At 47.6% G+C, this 27,745-nt stretch overlaps 1 protein-coding gene across 1 annotated transcript in view; it reads right to left on the reverse strand.

The window, feature by feature from the left end:
• Nucleotides 1-27,745, reverse strand: part of ST3GAL3 (ST3 beta-galactoside alpha-2,3-sialyltransferase 3) — a 115,800-nt gene that overhangs the window by 56,937 nt on the left and 31,118 nt on the right. Inside the window, exons 2-4 of the mRNA XM_089665094.1 lie at nucleotides 21,664-21,727; nucleotides 13,433-13,528; nucleotides 13,167-13,353 (exon numbers count right to left, since the gene is read on the reverse strand). Coding sequence (XP_089521220.1) covers nucleotides 13,167-13,353; nucleotides 13,433-13,528; nucleotides 21,664-21,727 — 347 coding nt within the window. The remainder of the gene's footprint in view (nucleotides 1-13,166; nucleotides 13,354-13,432; nucleotides 13,529-21,663; nucleotides 21,728-27,745) is intronic.

The following is a 27,745-nucleotide window of genomic DNA, read 5'->3' on the forward strand; positions in this document are numbered from 1 at the left end:
AGTGGAGAGATTGGCAGAGAGGGGTGGAGGACACTGAGTGGAGGCCAGTGGAGGGATTGGCAGAGAGGGGTGGAGGACACTGAGAGGAGGCCAGTGGAGGGATTGGCAGAGAGGGGTGGAGGACACTGATTGGAGGACAGTGGAGGGATTGGCAAAGAAGGGTGGAGGACACTGAGTGGAAGCCAGTGGAGGGATTGGCAGAGAGGGGTGAAGGACACTGAGTGGAGGCCAGTGGAGGGATTGGCAAAGAAGGGTGGAGGACACTGAGTGGAAGCCAGTTTATTAAAAATGAGTTTATTTACAGCTCACGGTACACTAGCATGATTAGTGAGTTGTAGAAATATTAAAGCTGAGCTCTGAGCATATACACAAAAACACAACTTACTGCAACTCTGTAATTATTAATATGTCATTAAAGACCCACTCCAGACAAAATCTACAGTCATGGCCAACAATCTTGCCCCCCCCCTTGAATTTCTGCCAGATAACGCACCACTTCGCCCAGAAAATTGTTGCAATTACAAATGTTTTGGCATTCTTATGTCTATTTCGTTTGTTTATATCGGTATGACACAAAGAAGTGGAGAAACAAAAAGCCAAATCTGACACATTCCATGCAAAACCCCCAAAAAAGACTGGACAAAATTAACTGCAGGTCTCTCAGATTGGAAGGTTCCTTTTCCCAACTGCTGGTCTGAGATCTCTCTACAGGAGCTCTATGGGATGGAGATCTGGACTCATTGCTGGCCAGTTCAGTCCTCTCCAGCGCTTTGTCTGAAACCATTTCTGGGGGATTTTTGACGTGTGCTTTGGGTCATTGTCCTGCTGGAAGACCCATGACCTCTGAAATTGGAGACCCAGCTTTCTTGATACCGGGCCCTACATTGCATCCCAGAATTCTTTGGTAGTCTTCGGATTTCATAATGCCATGCACACGGTCAAGACATCCAGTGCCTGAAGCAGCAAAGCAACCCCAAACCATCAGTGACCCTCCATCATTTGTGACTGGGAGGACTGGATTCTTTTCTGTAAAGGCCTCATTGCTTTTTCTTAAAACAGTAGAATGATGGGCTTTACCAAAAAGCTGTCATTTTCTTTCGTCTGTCCACAGCACATTCTCCCAAAAGGATTTTGGCTTCCTCAGGTAAGTTTTGGCAAACTCTATTCTGTATTTTTTATGTTTCTGTGTCAGCGGTGGGGTCCTCCTGGGTCTCCTCCCATATTTCTATGTCAGCAGTGGGGTCCTCCTGGGTCTCCTACCATATTTCTGTGTCAGCGGTGGGGTCCTCCTGGGTCTCCTACCATATTTCTGTGTCAGCAGTGGGGTCCTCCTGGGTCTCCTACCATATTTCTGTGTCAGCAGTGAGGTCCTCCTGGGTCTCCTACCATATTTCTGTGTCAGCAGTGGGGTCCTCCTGGGTCTCCTCCCATATTTCTGTGTCAGCAGTGGGGTCCTCCTGGGTCTCCCACCATATTTCTATGTCAGCAGTGGGGTCCTTCTGGGTCTCCTACCATATTTCTGTGTCAGCAGTGGGGTCCTCCTGGGTCTCCTCCCATATTTCTGTGTCAGCAGTGGGGTCCTCCTGGGTCTCCCACCATATTTCTGTGTCAGCGGTGGGGTCCTCCTGGGTCTCCTCCCATATTTCTGTGTCAGCAGTGGGGTCCTCCTGGGTCTCCTACCATATTTCTGTGTCAGCAGTGGGGTCCTCCTGGGTCTCCTGCCATAGCGTCCCTTTTCGTTCAGATGGCGACGTACAGTGCGAGCTGACCCTGTGCCTGAAGGTCAGCTTAAATTTGTCTGAAGTTGATCGAGGTTCTTTCTCCACCATTCAAACAATCATTTAGTTGCAGTCTTTGATCAATTTTTCTCTTTCGTCCACGTCCAGGGAGATTAGCTACAGTGCCATGGGCTGTAAACATCTTGACAGTTGTGCACAGTGGACACAGGAACATGAAGATCTCTGGAGATGGACTTGCAACCTTGAGATTGTCCATGCTTTTCCACAAATTTTGTTCTCAAATCCTCAGACAATTCTTTTCTGCTCTTTCTCTCCTCCATGCTCCATGTGGCACACAGAGACACACAACAGAAAGGTTGGGTCTATTTTTCACCATTTTAATTGGTTTCCGGCGTGATTTCTATATTGTCAGCGTCTGGTCATGGATACAGGTGAGTTTAATTACAAATTACAGGAGCATCTCAAACTTGGAATGCATCTATTTCTTACAACCTGGAGAAGGTGCCAATAATTTTGTCCAGTCCATTTTTGGGGTTTTGCGTGGAATGTGTCAGATTTGGCTTTTTGTTTCTCCACTTTTTTGTGTCGAAGTGGTGCATTATCTGACAGAAATGCGGGGGTGTCAATATTTATGGCCATGACTGTATATTGAGTAGTCAGGCTGATTAGCCAATCGGAAGTGACCACTCTGCTCAGGGACAAGATGAGTGCTTGCTAAAAGAGTGGTGGAAGGTTTCCATTACATGTTCAACCATCCCACGATTAAATAGATCAGTGCTTCTTCCAGTCTACTCATTCACATTGGATATGGAATTTGTCCTAACTAGAATGGAGGCACTTATAATTCTACATTTCTTTTCATCAACAGAGAGGTCCTTCGACCTCATCAATGGTCTACTAAGCAAACCACCACCTGGACCTTACAATAATGTGGTTTGGGCCTTCAAAGATTCACGTTTTCCTTCCAGTCTACTCATTCACTTTGGATATGGAATTTGCCCTAACTAGAATTGAGGCACTCATAATTCTACATTTCTTTTCATCAACACATGAGAGGTCCTTAGACCTCATCAATGGTCTACTGAGCAAACCACCACCTGGACCTTACAATAATAAAGTTTGAGCCTTCAAAGATTCATGTTTTCCTTCCAGTCTACTCATTCACTTTGGATATGGAATTTGTCCTTCTATCTAGAATGGAGGCACTCATAATTCTACATTTGTTTTCATCAACACATGAGAGGTCCTTAGATCTCATCAATGGTCTACTGAGCAAACCACCACCTGGACCTTACAATAATGAAGTTTGAGCCTTCAAAGATTCACGTTTTCCTTCCAGTCTACTCATTCACTTTGGATATGGAATTTGTCCTAACTAGAATGGAGGCACTCATAATTCTACATTTCTTTTCATCAGCAAATGAGAGGTCCTTAAACCTTCTCAATGGTCTACTGAGCAAACCACCACCTGGAGCTTACAATAATGAAGTTTGAGCCTTCAAAGATTCATGTTTTCCTTCCAGTCTACTCATTCACTTTGGATATGGAATTTGTCCTTCTAACTAGAATGGAGGCACTCATAATTCTACATTTTTTTTCATCAACACATGAGAGGTCCTTAGACCTTCTCAATGGTCTACTGAGCAAACCACCACCTGGAGCTTACAATAATGAAATTTGAGCCTTCAAAGATTCACGTTTTCCTTCCAGTCTACTCATTCACTTTGGATATGGAATTTGTCCTAACTAGAATGGAGGCACTCATAATTCTACATTTGTTTTCATCAACACATGAGAGGTCCTTAGACCTCATCAATGGTCTACTGAGCAAACCACCACCTGGACCTTACAATAATGAAGTTTGAGCCTTCAAAGATTCATGTTTTCCTTCCAGTCTACTCATTCACTTTGGATATGGAATTTGTCCTTCTAACTAGAATGGAGGCACTCATAATTCTACATTTGTTTTCATCAACACATGAGAGGTCCTTAGACCTCATCAATGGTCTACTGAGCAAACCACCACCTGGAGCTTACAATAATGAAGTTTGAGCCTTCAAAGATTCATGTTTTCCTTCCAGTCTACTCATTCACTTTGGATATGGAATTTGTCCTTCTAACTAGAATGGAGGCACTCATAATTCTACATTTTTTTTCATCAACACATGAGAGGTCCTTAGACCTTCTCAATGGTCTACTGAGCAAACCACCACCTGGAGCTTACAATAATGAAATTTGAGCCTTCAAAGATTCACGTTTTCCTTCCAGTCTACTCATTCACTTTGGATATGGAATTTGTCCTAACTAGAATGGAGGCACTCATAATTCTACATTTGTTTTCATCAACACATGAGAGGTCCTTAGACCTCATCAATGGTCTACTGAGCAAACCACCACCTGGACCTTACAATAATGAAGTTTGAGCCACCAAAGATCCACATTTTCCTTCCACTGCACTCAGCACATGTGGATGGGACCAGAGGCATAAGCTCTGAGTAAGCTCCAAGTCTCACTTTCAAGCGTACATGGGTCATGCTCTCGTCACGGTGGGTAAACGGAGCGGCAGGAGAGTGAAGGGAATGTATAAGCATCTGTGGGGGGCAAAGCGCAGGTTTATATTAAAGTCTCAGTTTGGGATACTTTTCCCTGTAGAGCATGTAGCACATGTGACAGCAACCGTTCTGCTTACAGAGGTTGAGCCGTAATGTGGAAACATTAGTATTCCTAATGTATTTACAGAATGCGTTTCTGTTTGGGATCACTTGCTCCCTGAGAGCGTGGGAGGTGTGCGCTGCACCCAGACATCCCTGAGACCAGACAGCTGTTTCCTATCCAATGTGTGTCCTTATAACTGCTGCAAGCATCTGCATGCTGTCATGTAACATACCTTTGGTTCAGCTTCTGGAAGCCTCCACGTTGGTTCATGATGGAAGGAGGTTGTGCCATTCATTGTTTTGGAACTAATAAATGAGAACATTTTCTCCACCAATAAGTATTTGGCACCGACCCTCTACAATACTGCAATAGCCACGCCCAACAATCATACATAATACATATACAGGAGTTTTTTTCCCATCTGTGTAAAGAGTTGTATTTTTTGCCCATCCAGTTGTGAGATTGACACAGCTCTGTCACACAGCATAGCCCTGTCTGGAAGGAGGCCTAATTTTCTCTGCTACAGGTTGTTTTGCGTTTAGACAGTGGAAGGGGAAGCAGCAGGCTGATAAGCTCTTCACTCTGCTCTCTCCATCTATCAGCATGCTATCTGTTAGCACATTGATTAGCTGCTTGTGCTGCTTCTCCTGCTCCCAAACGGAGGACTACAAGGACTGCAAGAGACTGATCCTAAGTTATATTCAGGTACTTATACTACCTGCATTAAAAGGAAAATACATCTACTGACATAATGTAAAGAGCTACATTCATCTGTGTCTTTTATATCTGCCTGGAGTATATTTTTAAAGGAGCAACCTTCAGAACTGTCATCTTTAGCCTTCCTTCAGTACTTAGTGCAGGGTTCCTCCAGAGGTTGCTAGAGGTTCCTTGAGGAATGAGTGATTTCTGCCTGATAAGTTCCCCATTGACATCATTTAGCTCTCTCTAAGGGGGTAATTCTTCCCAATGACCACAAGTGTAAGGAGTATTCTTCCCACTGATCACCAATGTAAGGAGCATTCTTCCCACTGACCAACAATGTAAGGGACATTCTTCCCACTGACCCCCAATATAAGGGACATTCTTCCCACTGATCACCAATGTAAGGGACATTCTTCCCACTGACCCCCAATGTAAGGGACATTCTTCCCACTGACCACCAATGTAAGGAGCATTCTTCCCACTGACCACCAATGTAAGGGACATTCTTCCCACTGACCCCCAATGTAAGGGACATTCTTCCCACTGACCCCCAATGTAAGGGACATTCTTCCCACTGACCCCCAATGTAAGGGGCATTCTTCCCACTGACCCCCAATGTAAGGGACATTCTTCCCACTGACCCCCAATGTAAGGGACATTCTTCCCACTGACCCCCAATGTAAGGGACATTCTTCCCACTGACCACCAATGTAAGGGACATTCTTCCCACTGACCACCAATGTAAGGGACATTCTTCCCACTGACCACCAATGTAAGGGACATTCTTCCCACTGACCCCCAATGTAAGGGACATTCTTCCCACTGACCCCCAATGTAAGGGACATTCTTCCCACTGACCACCAATGTAAGGAGCATTCTTCCCACTGACCACCAATGTAAGGAGCATTCTTCCCACTGACCACCAATGTAAGGGACATTCTTCCCACTGATCCCCAATGTAAGGGACATTCTTCCCACTGACCACCAATGTAAGGGACATTCTTCCCACTGACCCCCAATGTAAGGGACATTCTTCCCACTTACCCCAATGTAAGGGACATTCTTCCCACTGACCCCAATGTAAGGGACATTCTTCCCACTGACCCCAATGTAAGGGACATTCTTCCCACTGACCCCCAATGTAAGGGACATTCTTCCCACTGACCCCAATGTAAGGGACATTCTTCCCACTGACCCCCAATGTAAGGGACATTCTTCCCACTGACCACCAATGTAAGGGGCATTCTTCCCACTGACCACCAATGTAAGGGACATTCTTCCCACTAACCACCAATGTAAGGAGCATTCTTCCCACTGACCACCAATGTAAGGAGCATTCTTCCCACTGACCACCAATGTAAGGGACATTCTTCCCACCGACCCCCAATGTAAGGGACATTCTTCCCACTGACCACCAATGTAAGGGGCATTCTTCCCACTGACCCCCAATGTAAGGGACATTCTTCCCACTGACCACCAATGTAAGGGGCATTCTTCCCACTGACCCCCAATGTAAGGGACATTCTTCCCACTGACCCCCTCAATGAAAGGGACATTCTTCCCACTGACCCCCCAATGTAAGGGACATTCTTCCCACTGACCACCAATGTAAGGGACATTCTTCCCACTGACCACCAATGTAAGGGACATTCTTCCCACTGACCCCCAATGTAAGGGATATTCTTCCCACTGACCACCAATGTAAGGGACATTCTTCCCACTGACCACCAATGTAAGGGACATTCTTCCCACTGACCCCCAATGTAAGGGACATTCTTCCCACTGACCCCCAATGTAAGGGATATTCTTCCCACTGACCACCAATGTAAGGGATATTCTTCCCACTGACCATCAATGTAAGGGACATTGTTCCCACTGACCACCAATGTAAGGAGCATTCTTCCCACTGACCCCCAATGTAAGGAACATTCTTCCCACTGACCCCCAATGTAAGGGACATTCTTCCCACTGACCACCAATGTAAGGGACATTCTTCCCACTGACCCCCAATGTAAGGGATATTCTTCCCACTGACCACCAATGTAAGGGACATTCTTCCCACTGACCCCCAATGTAAGGGATATTCTTCCCACTGACCACCAATGTAAGGGACATTCTTCCCACTGACCACCAATGTAAGGGGCATTCGTCCCACTGACCACCAATGTAAGGGACATTCCTCCCACTGACCCCCAATGTAAGGGACATTCTTCCCACTGACCACCAATGTAAGGGACATTCTTCCCACTGACCCCCAATGTAAGGGACATTCTTCCCACTGATCACCAATGTAAGGGACATTCTTCCCACTGACCCCCAATGTAAGGGACATTCTTCCCACTGACCACCAATGTAAGGGACATTCTTCCCACTGACCACCAATGTAAGAGACATTCTTCCCACTGACCCCCAATGTAAGGGACATTCCTCCCACTGACCCCCAATGTAAGGGACATTCTTCCCACTGACCACCAATGTAAGGGACATTCTTCCCACTGACCACCAATGTAAGGGACATTCTTCCCACTGACCACCAATGTAAGAGACATTCTTCCCACTGACCCCCAATGTAAGGGACATTCTTCCCACTGACCACCAATGTAAGGGACATTCTTCCCACTGATCACCAATGTAAGGGACATTCTTCCCACTGACCCCCAATGTAAGGGACATTCTTCCCACTGACCTCCAATGTAAGGGACATTCTTCCCACTGACCTCCAATGTAAGGGACATTCTTCCCATTGACCACCAATGTAAGGGACATTCTTCCCACTGACCACCAATGTAAGGGACATTCTTCCCACTGACCACCAATGTAAGAGACATTCTTCCCACTGACCCCCAATGTAAGGGACATTCTTCCCACTGACCACCAATGTAAGGGACATTCTTCCCACTGATCACCAATGTAAGGGACATTCTTCCCACTGACCCCCAATGTAAGGGACATTCTTCCCACTGACCTCCAATGTAAGGGACATTCTTCCCACTGACCTCCAATGTAAGGGACATTCTTCCCATTGACCACCAATGTAAGGGACATTCTTCCCACTGACCCCCAATGTAAGGGACATTCTTCCCACTGACCTCCAATGTAAGGGACATTCTTCCCACTGACCACCAATGTAAGGGACATTCTTCCCACTGACCACCAATGTAAGGGACATTCTTCCCATTGACCATCACACTAATGTATCATGAGATGTAGATAGAGTCACATTTAGCAGGGGTTCTCAAAAACTGGAAAGTTATTTCAAGGATTCCTCTGTGTTGAAAAGGTTGAGAGAGGCTGACAGTGAATGGCTACGAGCATCTCAGGTGTCTTGACACTAGCGGCACACTTGATCTCACTGTAACTTACCAGGTTGTGAAGGATATGACAGCACTGGGATGTGGACCTCTAAAATAACTCATAAAGGCACCTCCCATAATTCACTTGGAAACCCGTACTTTAGCTGTTATCCAGCCATCAAGTTGGCAAAATGGTCTCCATCCTTGGTGGGGTCACACAAGGGCCCTTAATGCCTTTGCTAATGTGGAAAACATCAGAACTTCTGTCAATTTTTTGACTGCCGTGTGTGACCCGCCGTCCTAGTGGTTGTCATCGCCCCAATTAGAAAGTACGCTTGGATCCAAAGTATTAGATAAGGCACTAGACTTTTCTGTGAAAGAAAGTGAGGGGATATCTCACCAACGAGAGAGAGCAAAATAAAATCTAGAGGTACAGCAAAAACCGGGATCACCGGACGAAACATCGAGAGACCACCAAAGAGTTTACTTCACCTAAAAATGTCAAAAGCAAATATCATCCCATACTGGGGACAAGCCAACTGCTTCACATTCACCTGCTCGGGCTTTATCCTAACACTGAGATCTTAATGTTTATAGTTCTTAAGCCATGGAATCCTCAGACCATTAAGGTTCTTGGCAGCAATGTAGGCCCTGATTAGGGGCCCCATAAAACATTCCTGAAATGCGTTGGTGTTGATGTTTTAATTGAAGAAACTCTTTGTGGATATGCTTCTGTCTATTCGCAGATTTCATTCATATCTTTTGGGGCGTGCCCCAATATAGGGGTATACTGGTCCCAGATTCTCCAATTTGTGTCTGAGTTCATGAAGATATATCATTCTGCCTGTTGGGAGTCGTGAAATCAGTGGCCCTGAGAACGGCAACTAGGACGTTACTCTGTACATTACTTATTCTATGCCAGAAAAATGATTGAGTAAGACACCATGTACACGGGACACTTCTGAACGATGGAAGCTGACTGCTGGAAAACGTAGGTTAAAAACCGTCTGTATAGCATAACGCGTTTATGTGCGTTTGCATTTAGAAGCGTTTTTTAAAGATAAGCACAGGAGAACCTCCCAAATGCCTAGAATGCACTGAAAAGTGGTAAATTATTAACTATTTCAGACTGTTTCAGAGAAATACAGAGAGTAGAAGCAGAGACAGCAGTATGTGTTGAGATAATTAGGTGTGAGTTGCTCATTAACATTTCTTTTGTTTCCAAGGGTGGGAGAGGTGTCTGGTGGAGGGAGTCATTAGGGTAACCTGGCAGGGGGTCTTCATGAGGAATTTGAGGTGTGAATGGTCATTAGCATATCTTTTGTTTCCAAGGGTGGGAGAGGTCTGAGGTGTGAATGGTCATTAACATATCTTTTGTTTCCAAGGGTGGGAGAGGTCTGAGGTGTGAATGGTCATTAACATATCTTTTGTTTCCAAGGGTGGGAGAGGTCTGAGGTGTGAATGGTCATTAACATATCTTTTGTTTCCAAGGGTGGGAGAGGTCTGAGGTGTGAATGGTCATTAACATATCTTTTGTTTCCAAGGGTGGGAAAGGTGTCTGGTGGAGGGAGTCATTAAGGTCACCTGGCAGGGGGTCTTCATGAGGAATTTGAGTTGTGAATTGGTCATTAACATAGCTTTTGTTTCCAAGGGTGGGAGAGGTCTGAGGTGTGAATGGTCATTAACATATCTTTTGTTTCCAAGGGTGGGAGAGGTCTGAGTTGTGAATGGTCATTAACATATCTTTTGTTTCCAAGGGTGGGAGAGGTCTGAGGTGTGAATGGTCATTAACATATCTTTTGTTTCCAAGGGTGGGAGAGGTCTGAGTTGTGAATGGTCATTAACATATCTTTTGTTTCCAAGGGTGGGAGAGGTCTGAGGTGTAAATTGGTCATTACAATGTGTGACCAGCTTGGTAGGAACATTCTGTGTTCAGTGTTTTGTCCATCTAAGTACCTTGAAAATGTTTTGCATGCATTTTTCATGATGAAAAAAGGCTCTGGACAGCATCGGGAACTGGAAGAGTTGAAAAAAAAAATTCAGACGCAAACGCTTATAAATTCACATACAAGCCCACCACTGTCACTTGGCACCTCAGAGTGTGGCCTGCTTGCCCCCGCCATGTGTACACATATTTATTGAAATATATTGAATATGGCCAAAATTGTAGTATTTCAAATATATGTCAATATATTTGGGAAGAATATTTTTTAAAAATGTATTTCAGATATATTTTTCTTCCATGTGTGTGCGTACGTGCGTTCTCACGTCGGCCGGATTTCAGTATACTTGTGATGAATTAGAACGAATGTTCTGCTCTGCCCGGAGGCACGGAGCTCCCTTGACAGATCAGCCAGGAGGGCACCGTGACGGCATCACACTCAGCTCTTATCTAGGCCATCACGACTCGCCTTCTCTTCACCAAAATCCCACCAATTCCCATGTTCATCCATCTTGGAAAAGGGAGCAAAGGTCATAGACTCCAGCCTCTGTTCAATTTATGAGATGAAGATGTTTAATGAATTGCTCCCATAGATATGTCAGCAGTCTGCAGAGCCGGCCAAGAAACACACACCAAAAAAAAAAATCTTTGGCTGGATTTCTGCAGATGCCTCGGCGTTGATCCATGTCTATGAGCAGCGAGGTGGCTGCAATGTCACAGTCCCTGTCCCTGTCTTCTCCTGTGCTCGGAATACACCTTTTGGCTACATGCGCTTCTAGTCCTACCTTTCCCCATCACGTAGAACAAAAAGAGAGAAAGTGGGACACAAAAAGGCTGTTCAGACTACACTGTGCTAAAAAGCTGAACAAGGAGCCAGAGGGCAGGAAAGACGAGGACTGCAGAAAAAACAGGGAATAGGAGAGACGAGGACTGCAGAAAAAAACAGGGAGCAGGAGAGATGAGGACTGCACAAAGAACTAAGGGGCAGGAGAGACGAGGACTGCAGAGAGAACTAAGGGGCAGGAGAGATGAGGACTGCAGAGAGAACTAAGGGGCAGGAGAGACGAGGACTGCAGAAAGGACTAAGGGGCAGGAGAGATGAGGACTGCAAAGAGGACTAAGGGGTAGGAGAGACGAGGACTGCAGAGAGGACTAAGGGGCAGGAGAGACCAGGACTGCAGAGAGAACTAAGGGGCAGGAGAGACAAGGACTGCAGAGAGGACTAAGAGGCAGGAGAGACAAGGACTGCAGAGAGGACTAAGAGGCAGGAGAGATAAGGACTGCACAAAGAACTAAGGGGCAGGAGAGACGAGGACTGCAGAGAGAACTAAGGGGCAGGAGAGACAAGGACTGCAGAGAGAAGTAAGGGGCAGGAGAGACAAGGACTGCAGAGAGGACTAAGGGGCAGGAGAGATGAGGACTGCAGAGAGGACTAAGGGGCAGGAGAGATGAGGACTGCAGAGAGGACTAAGGGGCAGGAGAGATGAGGACTGCAGAGAGGACTAAGGGGCAGGAGAGATGAGGACTGCAGAGAGGACTAAGGGGCAGGAGAGATGAGGACTGCAGAGAGGACTAAGGGGCAGGAGAGATGAGGACTGCAGAGAGGACTAAGGGGCAGGAGAGACGAGGACTGCAGAGAGAACTAAGGGGCAGGAGAGATGAGGACTGCAGAGAGGACTAAGGGGCAGGAGAGATGAGGACTGCACAGAGAACTAAGGGGCAGGACAAGGGCTGTGCAGAGAACCCAGGATAGAAGAGACAAGGACTGTGCAGAAAACCCAGGATAGAAGAGACAAGGACTGTGCAGAGAACCAGGGACAGAAGAGACAAGGGCTGAAAAGAGAACCAGGGACAGAAGAGACAAGAACTGTGCAGAGAACCAGGGACAGAAGAGACAAGGGCTGCAAAGAGAACCAGGGACAGAAGAGACAAGGACTGTGCAGAGAACCAGGGACAGAAGAGACAAGGGCTGAAAAAGGAACCCGGGACAGAAGAGACAAGGGCTGAAAAGAGAACCAGGGACAGAAGAGACAAGAACTGTGCAGAGAACCAGGGACAGAAGAGACAAGGGCTGCAAAGAGAACCCGGGACAGAAGAGACAAGGGCTGTGCAGAGAACCTGGGACAGAAGAGACAAGGACTGAAAAGAGAACCCGGGACAGAAGAAACAAGGACTGAAAAGAGAACCTGGGACAGAAGAGAGAAGGGCTGAAAAGAGAACCAGGGACAGAAGAGACAAGAGCTGTGCAGAGAACCCGGGACAGAAGAGACAGGACTGAAAAGAGAACCCGGGACAGAAGAAACAAGGACTGAAAAGAGAACCTGGGACAGAAGAGACAAGGGCTGAAAAGAGAACCCGGGACAGAAGAGACAAGGGCTGTGCAGAGAACCTGGGACAGAAGAGACAAGGACTGTGCAGAGAACCCAGGACAGAAGAGACAAGGGCTGTGCAGAGAACCTGGGACAGAAGAGACAAGGGCTGAAAAGAGAACCTGGGACAGAAGAGACAAGGGCTGTGCAGAGAACCCGGGACAGAAGAGACAAGGGCTGAAAAGAGAACCAGGCAGCAGAATTCGAGGACTGTGCAGTCAAGTGCAGGACAGAAGAGGACTATGTGGTAGTTGGAAGGACAACTGTCAGATTTTGCTTCATTTTGACATTGAGTGTGAGGCTGAGAACAAGAAAGCAGAGCCGGGACACAAATATTTCATATTTCAGGTTACATTGAATATAATAAGTGAACGTCCAGATTCTAAGCCCGAGTGTAACGGATATTCAGCCATAAAACATAAAATACTGACACCGCATTCTTATGCAGCCCAGTGACACCACTTACCACTTTCTCTTTGTAAACAATATATTTCAGCCATTTGAAGTCTTGCCACTTGAACCCGGCCAGCACGAAAAGGGAATCCTTCTCATATTGTTCAAGTTTCTGAATGGCCCCTTCGGGATACGTAATTCTCAGCGTTGTTTTACTGCCCACGTCCTTCTCGAAGCCCTTCACCGGTGCCGAGTTCAGCCTGGAACAGGACAGGTCACACATGCAGACCAGCTGACATCTCCGCTCTGGGAGTTTATTATTCCAGGCCGAGGTCTTACCTGACAACCACTTCGTACTCATCGATTTTTGATCCTAATGACTTGTTGGCGAGCACCCCTCCGTTCCCTACGATGATACATCGCCGACAGTTCAAACTGAGGAAGAAACAAATATCGATCAACAAACAGGACAGCGCTGGAATTTCAGCCTCATCTACACAGAACAACCTTTCCCTTCCAGAAAAGCAGAATAATAGACGGATACACTTCACTCCTGAATGTGGCATCTCAGAGTTTTCCTGTAATCTACATCTGCTTTTGTTTTTTTCCCCAGTTTGGCAATTTTCACATTTTTTATGGTACCAGTTTTAAGGTACCTATATGGAAGAAAAATATATTTGAAATGCTACAAATTTGGCCGTATTCAATATATTTCAAAATATATTTCAATAAATATATATATATACTGCATGTTGAAATGCGGTTTTTATATATTACAAAATATATGAAACATATTTTTAAAAATATATATTTTTAAAATATATTCTTAAAGATCTTTTTTTAACCCGTTGGCGCCGGCGCCTCCCAGCCGTTTAAGGGTTTCAGAAGCTGAGAGGAGGGACGGGGTTTAGGATCATGTGGTCACATGATCAGGAAAGGTCCCGATCGAAAGAGGAGATCGGGACCTTTCCTTGAGTACCGCATATGTGTGCTGGGAGCGTGCAGGGCGTGCCACTCGGCATCTAGACCCAGAAACCGGGAGGTCACACATTTGCGTTCGGCCGGCACCAAGAGGTTAACATATAAAAAAGTCATTTTAACATATATTTTTACATATATTTGTAAATGCATTCCAAAAATGTACCGTATTTTTCGCCGTATAAGATGCACTTTTTCTTCCCCAAAACTGGGGGGGAAATGTCAGTGCGTCTTATAAGGCGAATATGGAGCGGCCGGTCCGGTATTTCCACCGCCGCCGTGTCAGAATACCGGGCCGGCCGCTCAGCTCTGCAGCGGGACCTTACCTGTTCCTCTATCCAGCGGCGCGCTGTCTTCTGGATTCTGTAGTGTGGGCACTGGGCATGACAGCCGGGTGCCAAGTGCGCATGCGCAAGAAGCGGTGCTTTTTGTGAATGGTAAGGCGGTACCTGGGACACATGACAGATCCCAGAAGCCGCCGGACCAATCACAAAGCGCAAGTGCTTCTCGCTCATGCGCACTGGGCACCCGGCTGTCATGCCGAGCACCATTACAGAAGCCGGGAAGACAGCGTGCGGCTGGATCGAGGAACAGGTAAGATCAAAGAACAACTCCGCAGAAGTAAGAGCGGGTACCTGTCAAATTCAGGTACCCGCTCCCCACCTCCCCAAAGGTCAGCAGTCATCTGTACTGTCCGCAGTCTCTGGTCATCCCTGTGCTGTCCGCAGTCTCTGGTCATCCCTGTGCTGTCCACAGTCTCTGGTCATCCCTGTGCTGTCCGCAGTCTCTGGTCATCCCTGTGCTGTCCGCAGTCTCTGGTCATCTCCTGTACTGTGTCCGCAGTCTCTGGTCATCCCTGTGCTGTCCGCAGTCTCTGGTCATCCCTGTGCTGTCCGCAGTCTCTGGTCATCTCCTGTACTGTGTCTGCAGTCCATTAGTTCAGAATTTTTTTTTCCTGTTTTCTGCCTCTAAAACCTAGGTGCGTCTTATGGTCAGGTGCGTCTTATGGTTAGGTGCGTCTTATACGGCGAAAAATACGGTAGATTTGTATTTTTAAAAGACATACAGTATATTTGAAATGTATTTTACAAATATTTTTTTCACATATTTTGTAATTAGAACGCATTTCAACATGCAGTATATATATATATATATATATATATATATATATATATATAAAGTAAAATATATATAAAAAATATATATATAAATTAAAAAAAATATAGTAGAATGGGTTGGGTTCAGGGGGCAGTACTGCCTGCTGAATGCAATCGTGTGGTTCATTTTTTTATGTGCCGCAATGTGTACACCCCTGGTTGCTGCCTTTGTAGTGGGTGATGGTTGGGGGGCTGTAAAACCACGCCGCAGCACAGGAAAGTGTAAAAGAAAACCCAATACAGCATTTTGCTATTTTAGAAAAACATCCCGCTTGTGTTTGGAAATGGCCTACAGAATCTTGATCCAGTGCCAGTGGAAGATTCTTCCACATTCATGCGGCTCTTACAGTAAAATGCCCCTTTGGTGACGGGAAACCTAAGCCTCTTGTTCTCGATATGTGTCTTCTACGGTTACCCACCCCAGTGCTCTCCGGTCTCCTCCATGCAGACATCCAGCGGTATAGAAATGAAACTTCAGAACCCGTCCCGAAAGTGTCAAAGCTGGAACAGGAGTGCTGTGTGGCTAAAAGTTTGCAGACATCTGACTAACTTGGTGTTAATTTGGAGTTGGCTGTAACATCCTCCACTCTTCTGGGAAGGCTTTCCGCAAGATTTTGGAGAGTGTTTGTGGAAATTTGTACCCGTTCAGCCAGAAGAGCATTTGTGAGGTCAGGTACTGATGTTGGATGAGAAGACCTGGCTCACAATGGTCGATACTGTTCCATTTTCTAGTGTATTCCAGAGAATGAGCATTCAAAGATATAGGCCTTCTATCAGCAAAGATGTGAGTGCAATATTACCAGTAAGAGAAAACAGTGCTCCATCATTGGAATATTGCCCCATTGTTTGTATCAGTGGAAGGAACAGTGCCCCACCATTGGTTTTAGAGGAATATTGCCCCATTGTTTGTATCAGTGGGAGGAATAGTGCCCCATTGTTTGTATCAGTGGAAGGAACAGTGCCCCACCATTGGTTTTAGAGGAATATTGCCCCATTGTTTGTATCAGTGGGAGGAATAGTGCCCCATTGTTTGTATCAGTGGAAGGAACAGTGCCCCACCATTGGTTTTAGAGGAATATTGCCCCATTGTTTGTATCAGTGGAAGGAACAGTGCCCCATCATTGGTTTTAGAGGAATATTGCCCCATTGTTTGTATCAGTGGAAGGAACAGTGCCCCACCATTGGTTTTAGAGGAATATTGCCCCATTCTTTGTATCAGTGGAAGGAACAGTGCCCCACCATTGGTTTTAGAGGACTATTGCCCCATTGTTTGTATCAGTGGAAGGAACAGTGCCCCACCATTGGTTTTAGAGGAATTTTGCCCCATTGTTTGTATCTGTGAAAGGACAGTGCCCCACCATTGGTTTTAGAGGAATATTGCCCCATTGTTTGTATCAGTGGAAGGAACAGTGCCCCACCATTGGTTTTAGAGGAATATTTCCCCATTGTTTGTATCAGTGGAAGGAACAGTGCCCCATCATTGGTTTTAGAGGAATATTGCCCCATTGTTTGTATCAGTGGAAGGAACAGTGCCCCATCATTGGTTTTAGAGGAATATTGCCCCGTTGTTTGTATCAGTGGAAGGAACAGTGCCCCATCATTGGTTTTAGAGGAATATTGCCCCATTGTTTGTATCAGTGGAAGGAACAGTGCCCCATCATTGGTTTTAGAGGAATATTGCCCCATTGTTTGTATCAGTGGAAGGAACAGTGCCCCACCATTGGTTTTAGAGGAATATTGCCCCATTGTTTGTATCAGTGGAAGTAACAGTGCCCCACCATTGGTTTTAGAGGACTATTGCCCCATTGTTTGTATCAGTGGAAGGAACAGTGCCCCATCATTGGTTTTAGAGGAAAATTGCCCTATTGTTTGTATCTGTGGAAGGAACACTGCCCCACCATTGGTTTTAGAGGACTATTGCCCCATTGTTTGTATCTGTGAAAGGACAGTGCCCCACCATTGGTTTTAGAGGAATATTGCCCCATTGTTTGTATCAGTGGAAGGAACAGTGCCCCACCATTGGTTTTAGAGGAATATTTCCCCATTGTTTGTATCAGTGGAAGGAACAGTGCCCCACCATTGGTTTTAGAGGAATATTGCCCCATTGTTTGTATCAGTGGAAGGAACAGTGCCCCACCATTGGTTTTAGAGGACTATTGCCCCATTGTTTGTATCAGTGGAAGGAACAGTGCCCCACCATTGGTTTTAGAGGAATATTGCCCCATTGTTTGTATCTGTGGAAGGAACACTGCCCCACCATTGGTTTTAGAAGACTATTGCCCCATTGTTTGTATCTGTGAAAGGACAGTGCCCCACCATTGGTTTTAGAGGAATATTGCCCCATTGTTTGTATCAGTGGAAGGAACAGTGCCCCATCATTGGTTTTAGAGGAATATTTCCCCATTGTTTGTATCAGTGGAAGGAACAGTGCCCCACCATTGGTTTTAGAAGACTATTGCCCCATTGTTTGTATCAGTGGAAGGAACAGTGCCCCATCATTGGTTTTAGAGGAATATTGCCCCATTGTTTGTATCAGTGGAAGGAACAGTGCCCCACCATTGGTTTTAGAGGAAAATTGCCCCATTGTTTGTATCAGTGGAAGGAACAGTGCCCCACCATTGGTTTTAGAGGACTATTGCCCCATTGTTTGTATCAGTGGAAGGAACAGTGCCCCACCATTGGTTTTAGAGGAATATTGCCCCATTGTTTGTATCTGTGGAAGGAACACTGCCCCACCATTGGTTTTAGAGGACTATTGCCCCATTGTTTGTATCTGTGAAAGGACAGTGCCCCACCATTGGTTTTAGAGGAATATTGCCCCATTGTTTGTATCAGTGGAAGGAACAGTGCCCCACCATTGGTTTTAGAGGAATATTTCCCCATTGTTTGTATCAGTGGAAGGAACAGTGCCCCATCATTGGTTTTAGAGGAATATTGCCCCATTGTTTGTATCAGTGGAAGGAACAGTGCCCCATCATTGGTTTTAGAGGAATATTGCCCCATTGTTTGTATCAGTGGAAGGAACAGTGCCCCACCATTGGTTTTAGAGGAATATTGCCCCATTGTTTGTATCAGTGGAAGGAACAGTGCCCCATCATTGGTTTTAGAGGAATGTTGCCCCATTGTTTGTATCAGTGGAAGGAACAGTGCCCCACCATTGGTTTTAGAGGAATATTTCCCCATTGTTTGTATCAGTGGAAGGAACAGTGCCCCATCATTGGTTTTAGAGGAATGTTGCCCCATTGTTTGTATCAGTGGAAGGAACAGTGCCCCACCATTGGTTTTAGAGGAATATTTCCCCATTGTTTGTATCAGTGGAAGGAACAGTGCCCCACCATTGGTTTTAGAAGACTATTGCCCCATTGTTTGTATCAGTGGAAGGAACAGTGCCCCATCATTGGTTTTAGAGGAATATTGCCCCATTGTTTGTATCAGTGGAAGGAACAGTGCCCCACCATTGGTTTTAGAGGAAAATTGCCCCATTGTTTGTATCAGTGGAAGGAACAGTGCCCCACCATTGGTTTTAGAGGACTATTGCCCCATTGTTTGTATCAGTGGAAGGAACAGTGCCCCACCATTGGTTTTAGAGGAATATTGCCCCATTGTTTGTATCTGTGGAAGGAACACTGCCCCACCATTGGTTTTAGAGGACTATTGCCCCATTGTTTGTATCTGTGAAAGGACAGTGCCCCACCATTGGTTTTAGAGGAATATTGCCCCATTGTTTGTATCAGTGGAAGGAACAGTGCCCCACCATTGGTTTTAGAGGAATATTTCCCCATTGTTTGTATCAGTGGAAGGAACAGTGCCCCATCATTGGTTTTAGAGGAATATTGCCCCATTGTTTGTATCAGTGGAAGGAACAGTGCCCCATCATTGGTTTTAGAGGAATATTGCCCCATTGTTTGTATCAGTGGAAGGAACAGTGCCCCACCATTGGTTTTAGAGGAATATTGCCCCATTGTTTGTATCAGTGGAAGGAACAGTGCCCCATCATTGGTTTTAGAGGAATGTTGCCCCATTGTTTGTATCAGTGGAAGGAACAGTGCCCCACCATTGGTTTTAGAGGAATATTTCCCCATTGTTTGTATCAGTGGAAGGAACAGTGCCCCATCATTGGTTTTAGAGGAATATTGCCCCATTGTTTGTATCAGTGGAAGGAACAGTGCCCCATCATTGGTTTTAGAGGAATATTGCCCCATTGTTTGTATCAGTGGAAGGAACAGTGCCCCACCATTGGTTTTAGAGGAATATTTCCCCATTGTTTGTATCAGTGGAAGGAACAGTGCCCCACCATTGGTTTTAGAGGAATATTGCCCCATTGTTTGTATCAGTGGAAGGAACAGTGCCCCATCATTGGTTTTAGAGGAATGTTGCCCCATTGTTTGTATCAGTGGAAGGAACAGTGCCCCACCATTGGTTTTAGAGGAATATTTCCCCATTGTTTGTATCAGTGGAAGGAACAGTGCCCCACCATTGGTTTTAGAGGAATATTTCCCCATTGTTTGTATCAGTGGAAGGAACAGTGCCCCATCATTGGTTTTAGAGGAATATTGCCCCATTGTTTGTATCAGTGGAAGGAACAGTGCCCCATCATTGGTTTTAGAGGAATATTGCCCCATTGTTTGTATCAGTGGAAGGAACAGTGCCCCACCATTGGTTTTAGAGGAATATTGCCCCATTGTTTGTATCAGTGGAAGGAACAGTGCCCCATCATTGGTTTTAGAGGAATATTGCCCCATTGTTTGTATCAGTGGAAGGAACAGTGCTCCATCGATAGGGTCAGTTGAAGGAATAGTTCCCCAATAAAGGCAAGCAAAGGGCTGCCATAGACCCATTGGAGACCAATGCCTTAGGACAAGGGACTTCTAACTACAGCCCTCCAACTGTTGAGGAACTGCAAGTCCCATGAGGCAACGCAAGACTTTGACAGTCACAGGAATGACTCTCAGTGGCAGTTTCTTCATGATAGGACGTAATAGTTCCTCAACAGCTGGAGGGCCATAGTTGGGAAGCCTCTGCCTTCGGAGAATGGATGAGTAGAGTTGGAGACCTTGGATTGTACCACTGGTGTTATGTATCTAATAGTGTTGCAGTAATGTTTGGACGGGGTCTGGATCCTGGACTGGCAGCTTCTGCAGAACAAAGGATGCCCCCAGTTTCCTTGGTTTGTACTGTAACTAAAAAGATCTGATATTGAAGTCAGCACTGCTAGGAGAGGAGAGAAAGCCATGGGGATTTAAAATCCCCAGACCAGTGAAGCTGCTTTCCAGTGTCTGACAGTGGGGGATTGACAGTCTAGCACAGCAGGACCATGGGGGATGGGGAAGGGGTCCAGTGGATGGGGCTCTCCCTGTGTAATCATTGGAGTTCTGTATATCATTGAATGGGGATCTCCCTGTGTAATCATTGGAGCTCTGTATATCATTGATTGGGGTTCTCCCTGTGTAATCATTGGAGCTCTGTATATCAATGAACAGGGCGCTCCCTATGTAATCATTGGAGCTCTGTATATCAATGAACGGAGCTCTCTCTGTGTAATCATTGGAGCACTGTATGTCATTGAACGGGGCTCTCCCTGTGTAATCTTAGGAGCACTGTATGTCATTGAACGGGGCTCTCCCTGTGTAATCATTGGAGCTCTGTATATCATTGAACGGGGCTCTCCCTGTGTAATCATTGGAGCTCTGTATATCAATGAACAGAGCGCTCCCTATGTAATCATTGGAGCTCTGTATATCAATGAACGGGGCTCTCCCTGTGTAATCATTGTATTGGAGCTCTGTATATCATTGAACGGGGCTCTCCCTGTGTAATCATTGGAGCTCTGTATATCATTGAACGGGGCTCTCCCTGTGCAATCATTGGAGCTCTGTATATCACTGAATGGGGCTCTCCCTGTGCAATGACTGGAGCTCTGTATATCATTGAACAGGGCTCTCCCTGTGTAATGACTGGAGCTCTGTATATCATTGAACAGGGCTCTCCCTGTGTAATGACTGGAGCTCTGTATATCATTGAACAGGGCTCTCCCTGTGTAATGACTAGAGCTCTGTATATCACTCAATGTGGCTCTCCCTGTGTAATCATTGGATCTCTGTATATAATTGAACAGGGCTCTCCCTGTGTAATCATTGCATTGGAGATCTGTGTATCATTGAACAAAGCTCTCCCTGTGTATGATTGGAGCTCTGTGTATGATTGGAGCTCTGTGTATGATTGGAGCTCTGTGTATGATTGGAGCTCTGTGTATCATTGTTCACACACTATCAAAAAACAGAAAAAAGGGGATTTGTGTTTATTTCAAAAAGAATTTTGAAAAAATAGCCTGAAATTCGGCTTCACCTCCCCTGTGAAGGGTGCACACAGTCTTTTTCTGGGAAATGACCCCCCCCCTCCCACCCGTTTTCCTGTAAACATAAAGCGAGGTCCTACCTGTCGAGTGCCGGCATCAGGCGATATTCCTTGGTTGCCGACATGATGGCCTTGATTAAGTTATCTGCACACAAAGAATGGAAAGTGATGTCAGCAAAAGGCAACAGTCAGGAGAGAAGATTACAGTACAGAGGGGGGGATGGAGGAAGGTTGTACATAAAGCCAGTCATTGTAAGCACCCCTGTTAGTGGGGAATGGTTTGTCTCATCTCTCCCACATGGAACAAAATATATTTGAAATACATTTTAAAAATATTCTTCCCAAATATATTGACATAATTGGCCATATTAAATATATTTCAATAAATATATATATACTGTATGTTGAAACGCTGTACAGAGATCACTGAGCCAGTCCCATCAGTCTCTGTACCAGAGGAGCTTACACTCTAATGTCCCCTCCCCCACAGTCACATCAGTCTCTGTACCAGAGAAGCTTACACTCTAATGTCCCCTCCCCCACAGTCACATCAGTCTCTGCGCCAGAGGAGCTTACACTCTAATGTCCCCTCCCCCACAGTCACATCAGTCTCTGTACCAGAGAAGCTTACACTCTAATGTCCCCTCCCCCACAGTCACATCAGCCTCTGTACCAGAGGAGCTTACACTCTAATGTCCCCTCCCCCACAGTCACATCAGTCTCTGTACCAGAGAAGCTTACACTCTAATGTCCCCTCCCCCACAGTCATATCAGTCTCTGTACCAGAGGAGCTTACACTCTAATGTCCCCTCCCCCACAGTCACATCAGTCTCTGTACCAGAGGAGCTTACGCTCTAATGTCCCCTCCCCCACAGTCACATCAGGCTCTGTACCAGAGGAGTTTACACTCTACTGTCCCCTCCCCCACAGTCACATCAGTCTCTGTACCAGAGGAGCTTACACTCTAATGTCCCCTCCCCCACAATCACATCAGCCTCTGTTCCAGAGAAGCTTACACTCTAATGTCCCCTCCCCCACAGTCACATCAGTCTCTGTACAGAGGAGCTTACACTCTAATGTCCCCTCCCCCACAGTCACATCAGTCTCTGTACCAGAGGAGCTTACACTCTAATGTCCCCTCCCCCACAGTCACATCAGCCTCTGTTCCAGAGGAGCTTACACTCTAATGTCCCCTCCCCCACAGTCACATCAGCCTCTGTTCCAGAGGAGCTTACACTCTAATGTCCCCTCCCCCACAGTCACATCAGCCTCTGTTCCAGAGGAGCTTACACTCTAATGTCCCCTCCCCCACAGTCACATCAGCCTCTGTTCCAGAGGAGCTTACACTCCTTTTAAGCAAAAGAAGCTTGAAAAGCTGTGTCCACCATGCCAAGAACGTGGTAATGGTCGGTAGACGACATTTGTGGTTGGGGGTTTCTCATATGCTTTAATGAATGCCAAAATCCGTAAAAAAGTAAAAAAAAACAAAACAGTTTTACGTGTTGTTTGTAAACTGACATTTGCGCAGGATTTGCTGTACACGAATAGTGCGAACTTCCTAGCATCAGAATAAACCATTGGCTCTCAATGCCAGACACAGATTTTATTAGTGCGGTTGTTCAGCAGAGGTGTAGATCACACTGCCTGATATACAGACACAGCAGTTATATGTAGAGGAATGTATGGACCGGTATGTGAAAAATGAATGAATATAAAACAAAAAAATGATTGCCAAATCAGTGACATGAATACATAAAGAGCTCAGGATATGCCCCCGATGTATCGATGGATACCTTCCCCTCGGTGAAGTGAGTCAGCCGTGCGGGGCAGGAGCGGACGGTGAGCACAACGCCGGCGCTGCAAGGTTACACACTCCTCCAGGACAACACTGACACAACTCACACAACTCTGTCTGGCAGCATCGCAGGAACATTGACATTGAGGAACATTCCTCGGCCTGCCTCAATGGCATTCCAAGCCGGATATTTATACTGGACCCAAACAGCCCTCAGGAGTTCCTCTCCGACCAGCCTGCCAATGGAAGCCATGCTGGAACACAAGCGGGGGGCCCCTCCTCCATGGAGAATTATAGGTGGACCAGAGGAGCTTACACTCTAATGTCCTCCCCACAGTCCCATCAGTCTCTGTACCAGAGGAGCTTACACTCTAATGCCCCCTCCCCCACAGTCCCATCAGTCTCTGTACCAGAGGAGCTTACACTCTAATGCCCCCTCCCCCACAGTCCCATTAGTTTCTGTACTAGAGGAGCTTACACTCTAATGTCCCCTCCCCCACACACTATTATTATACATTTATATAGCTCTGACATTTACTGCAGTGCTGTACAGAGAACACTGAGCCAGTCCCATCAGTCTGTGTACCAGAAGAGCTTACACTCTAATGTCCCCTCCCCCACAGTCACATCAGTCTGTGTACCAGAGGAGCTTACACTCTAATGTCCCCTCCCCCGCAGTCACATCACTCTCTGTACCAGAGGAGCTTACACTCTAATGTCCCCTCCCCCACAATCATATCAGTCTCTGTACAGAGGAGCTTACACTCTAATGTCCCCTCCCCCACAGTCCCATCAGTCTCTGTACCAGAAGAGCTTACACTCTAATGTCCCCTCCCCCACAGTCACATCAGTCTCTGTACCAGAGGAGCTTACACTCTAATGTCCCCTCCCCCACAGTCACATCAGTCTCTGTACCAGACGAGCTTACACTCTAATCTCCCCTCCCCCCACAGTCCCATAAGTCTCTGTACCAGAGGAGCTTACACTCTAATGCCCCCCCTCCCTCACAGTCACATCAGTCTCTGTACCAGAGGAGCTTACACTCTAATGCCCCCCCTCCCTCACAGTCACATCAGTCTCTGTACCAGAGGAGCTTACACTCTAATCTCCCCTCCCCCCCAGTGTCTGTACCAGAGGAGCTTACACTCTAATGTCCCCTCCCCCCACAGTCCCATCAGTCCCTGTACCAGAGGAGCTTAAACTCTAATGTCCCCTCCCCCACAGTCACATCAGTCTCTGTACCAGAGGAGCTTACACTCTAATGTCCCCTCCCCCAAAGTCACATCAGTCTCTGTACCAGAGGAGCTTAAACTCTAATGCCCCCTCCCCCACAGTCATATCAGTCTCTGTACCAGAGAGCTGACACTCTAATACCCCCTCCCCCGCAGTCACATCAGTCTCTGTACCAAAGGAGCTTACACTCTAATGTCCCCTCCCCCACAGTCACACACTATTATATATTTATATAGCTCTGACATATACCGCAGCGCACAATTTCTTTCCTTGTTAAACTTTAATAAATTGGAAAAACCTTTGCAAGTGAATAAAGCAAGATGCAGCAAAATGAAAACCAATGAAATGGGCCCCGAAGAACGCAGCCATTCGCTATGGTTGAAGGCTATAAAAGGGCCACATCTGTACATTGTTTCCTGTTGGGCAGAAAAACACTTTATGTAATGTTCCTGCATCCCGGGCCAAACGACTGCTGAAGACTGATCCTCCTAGAAGGCCGATCACATACGCTGGAGGCTCTGTACAACACATGTACATCTGCCACCAATCAGTATGATGGACACGTAACACGTGCAAACGTTATCACAACACGATGCAGATGACACAACCAGCTATGGAAATTCCCAAAGACATGGCTGACCTCCGGCTTACCCTTCAGTCTTGCATGGTTGGCCAGGCTCTTGTCAGGAAGGGCATGCAAGCAAACAGAATGGCTCCATAAGGCAAATTCCTCAGGTGCAGGGTGACACACGGTCATATAGGTTTTCACTTTGCAACAGACCATTTTAAATGAGCTTTGGCCCAGAAAGTGCATGGGCAGGCTGGCCCTGAGACTGGAAAGTTATTTCAGAAGTTCCTCTGTGGTAAAAAACGTTGAGAGAGGATGATGTTGCCCTTTCATCCACATCCTGGCCGTCCCCATTCCTCCACAGCCTAGCCATTCCCGTTCCTCCACAGCCTAGCCATTCCCGTTCCTCCACAGCCTAGCCATTCCCGTTCCTCCACAGCCTGGCGTTTCTCTTTCCTCTAAAGCCTGGCCGTCCCCGCTCCTCCAAAGCCTGGCCTTCCCCGTTCCTCCAAAGCCTGGCCTTCCCCGTTCCTCCAAAGCCTGGCCTTCCCCGTTCCTCCAAAGCCTGGCCGTCCCCGCTCCTCCAAAGCCTGGCCGTCCCCGCTCCTCCAAAGCCTGGCCTTCCCCGCTCCTCCAAAGCCTGGCCGTCCCCTCTCCTCCAAAGCCTGGCCGTCCCCGTTCCTCCACAGCCTGGCCGTCCCCTCTCCTCCAAAGCCTGGCCGTCCCCGTTCCTCCAAAGCCTGGCCGTCCCCTCTCCTCCAAAGCCTGGCCGTCCCCGTTCCTCCACAGCCTGGCCTTCCCCGTTCCTCCAAAGCCTGGCCGTCCCCGTTCCTCCAAAGACTGGCCGTCCCCGTTCCTCCAAAGCCTGGCCGTCCCCGCTCCTCCAAAGCCTGGCCGTCCCCGTTCCTCCAAAGCCTGGCCGTCCCCGTTCATCCAAAGCCTGGCCGTCCCCGCTCCTCCAAAGCCTGGCCGTCCCCGTTCCTCCAAAGCCTGGCCTTCCCCGTTCCTCCAAAGCCTGGCCTTCCCCGTTCCTCCAAAGCCTGGCCGTCCCCGCTCCTCCAAAGCCTGGCCGTCCCCGCTCCTCCAAAGCCTGGCCTTCCCCGTTCCTCCACAGCTTGGCAGTCCCCTCTCCTCCAAAGCCTGGCCGTCCACTCTCCTCCAAAGCCTGGCCGTCCCCGTTCCTCCACAGCCTGGCCGTCCCCTCTCCTCCAAAGCCTGGCCGTCCCCGTTCCTCCAAAGCCTGGCCGTTCCCTCTCCTCCAAAGCCTGGCCGTCCCCGTTCCTCCAAAGCCTGGCCGTCCCCGTTCCTCCAAAGCCTGGCCGTCCCCGTTCCTCCAAAGCCTGGCCGTCCCCGTTCCTCCAAAGCCTGGCCGTCCCCGTTCCTCCAAAGCCTACCCGTCCCCGCTCCTCCAAAGCCTGGCCGTCCCCGCTCCTCCAAAGCCTGGCCTTCCCCGTTCCTCCAAAGCCTGGCCTTCCCTGTTCCTCCAAAGCCTGGCCGTCCCCGCTCCTCCAAAGCCTGGCCGTCCCCGTTCCTCCACAGCCTGGCCGTCCCCGTTCCTCCAAAGCCTGGCCGTCCCCGTTCCTCCAAAGCCTGGCCGTCCCCGCTCCTCTAAAGCCTGGCCGTCCCCGCTCCTCCAAAGCCTGGCCTTCCCCGTTCCTCCACAGCTTGGCCGTCCCCGCTCCTCCAAAGCCTGGCCGTCCCCTCTCCTCCAAAGCCTGGCCGTCCCCGTTCCTCCACAGCCTGGCCGTCCCCGTTCCTCCAAAGCCTGGCCGTCCCCTCTCCTCCAAAGCCTGGCCGTCCCCGTTCCTCCACAGCCTGGCCGTCCCAGTTCCTCCACAGCCTGGCCGTCCCCGTTCTTCCACAGCCTGGCCGTCCCCGTTCCTCCACAGCCTGGCCGTCCCCGTTCCTCCACAGCCTGGCCGTCCCCGTTCCTCCAAAGCCTGGCCGTCCCCGTTCCTCCACAGCCTGGCCGTCCCAGTTCCTCCACAGCCTGGCCGTCCCCGTTCTTCCACAGCCTGGCCGTCCCCGTTCCTCCACAGCCTGGCCGTCCCCGTTCCTCCACAGCCTGGCCGTCCCCGTTCCTCCAAAGCCTGGCCGTCCCCGTTCCTCCAAAGCCTGGCCGTCCCCGTTCCTCCAAAGCCTGGCCGTCCCCGTTCCTCCACAGCCTGGCCGTCCCCGGCCTGCACCACTGAATACAGAAAGAATTAACTATTATTAACAAAAATGTGACAAAGCCAGTCTTTGTTGTTTTTGTCTCTCTGGCTGCCGTCTCATGGTGTGTTGCAGCTTATTAACATTTATTCCATGGAGACAGACTGGTGCGACTTACCTGTGTGTACCGTATATCCACTTACATAGTTACATAGTTAGTCTGGCTGAAAAAAGAAAAAAGTCCATCCAGTTCAACCATTAAAAAAAAAGAAGAAGAAGTTATAATTCTACACCCACAGTTGATCCAGAGGAAGGCTAAAACACCCAGCAAAGCACGATCCAATTTGCTCCTGCAGGGGAAAAAATTCCTTCCTGATCCCCCGAGAGGCAATCGGATATTCCCTGGATCAACTTTC

Source organism: Staurois parvus, unplaced genomic scaffold (genome assembly GCF_062004578.1).
Source record: "Staurois parvus isolate SC_StPar_1 unplaced genomic scaffold, SC_StPar_1.0 ptg002124l, whole genome shotgun sequence".
Classification (NCBI taxonomy): domain Eukaryota; kingdom Metazoa; phylum Chordata; class Amphibia; order Anura; family Ranidae; genus Staurois; species Staurois parvus.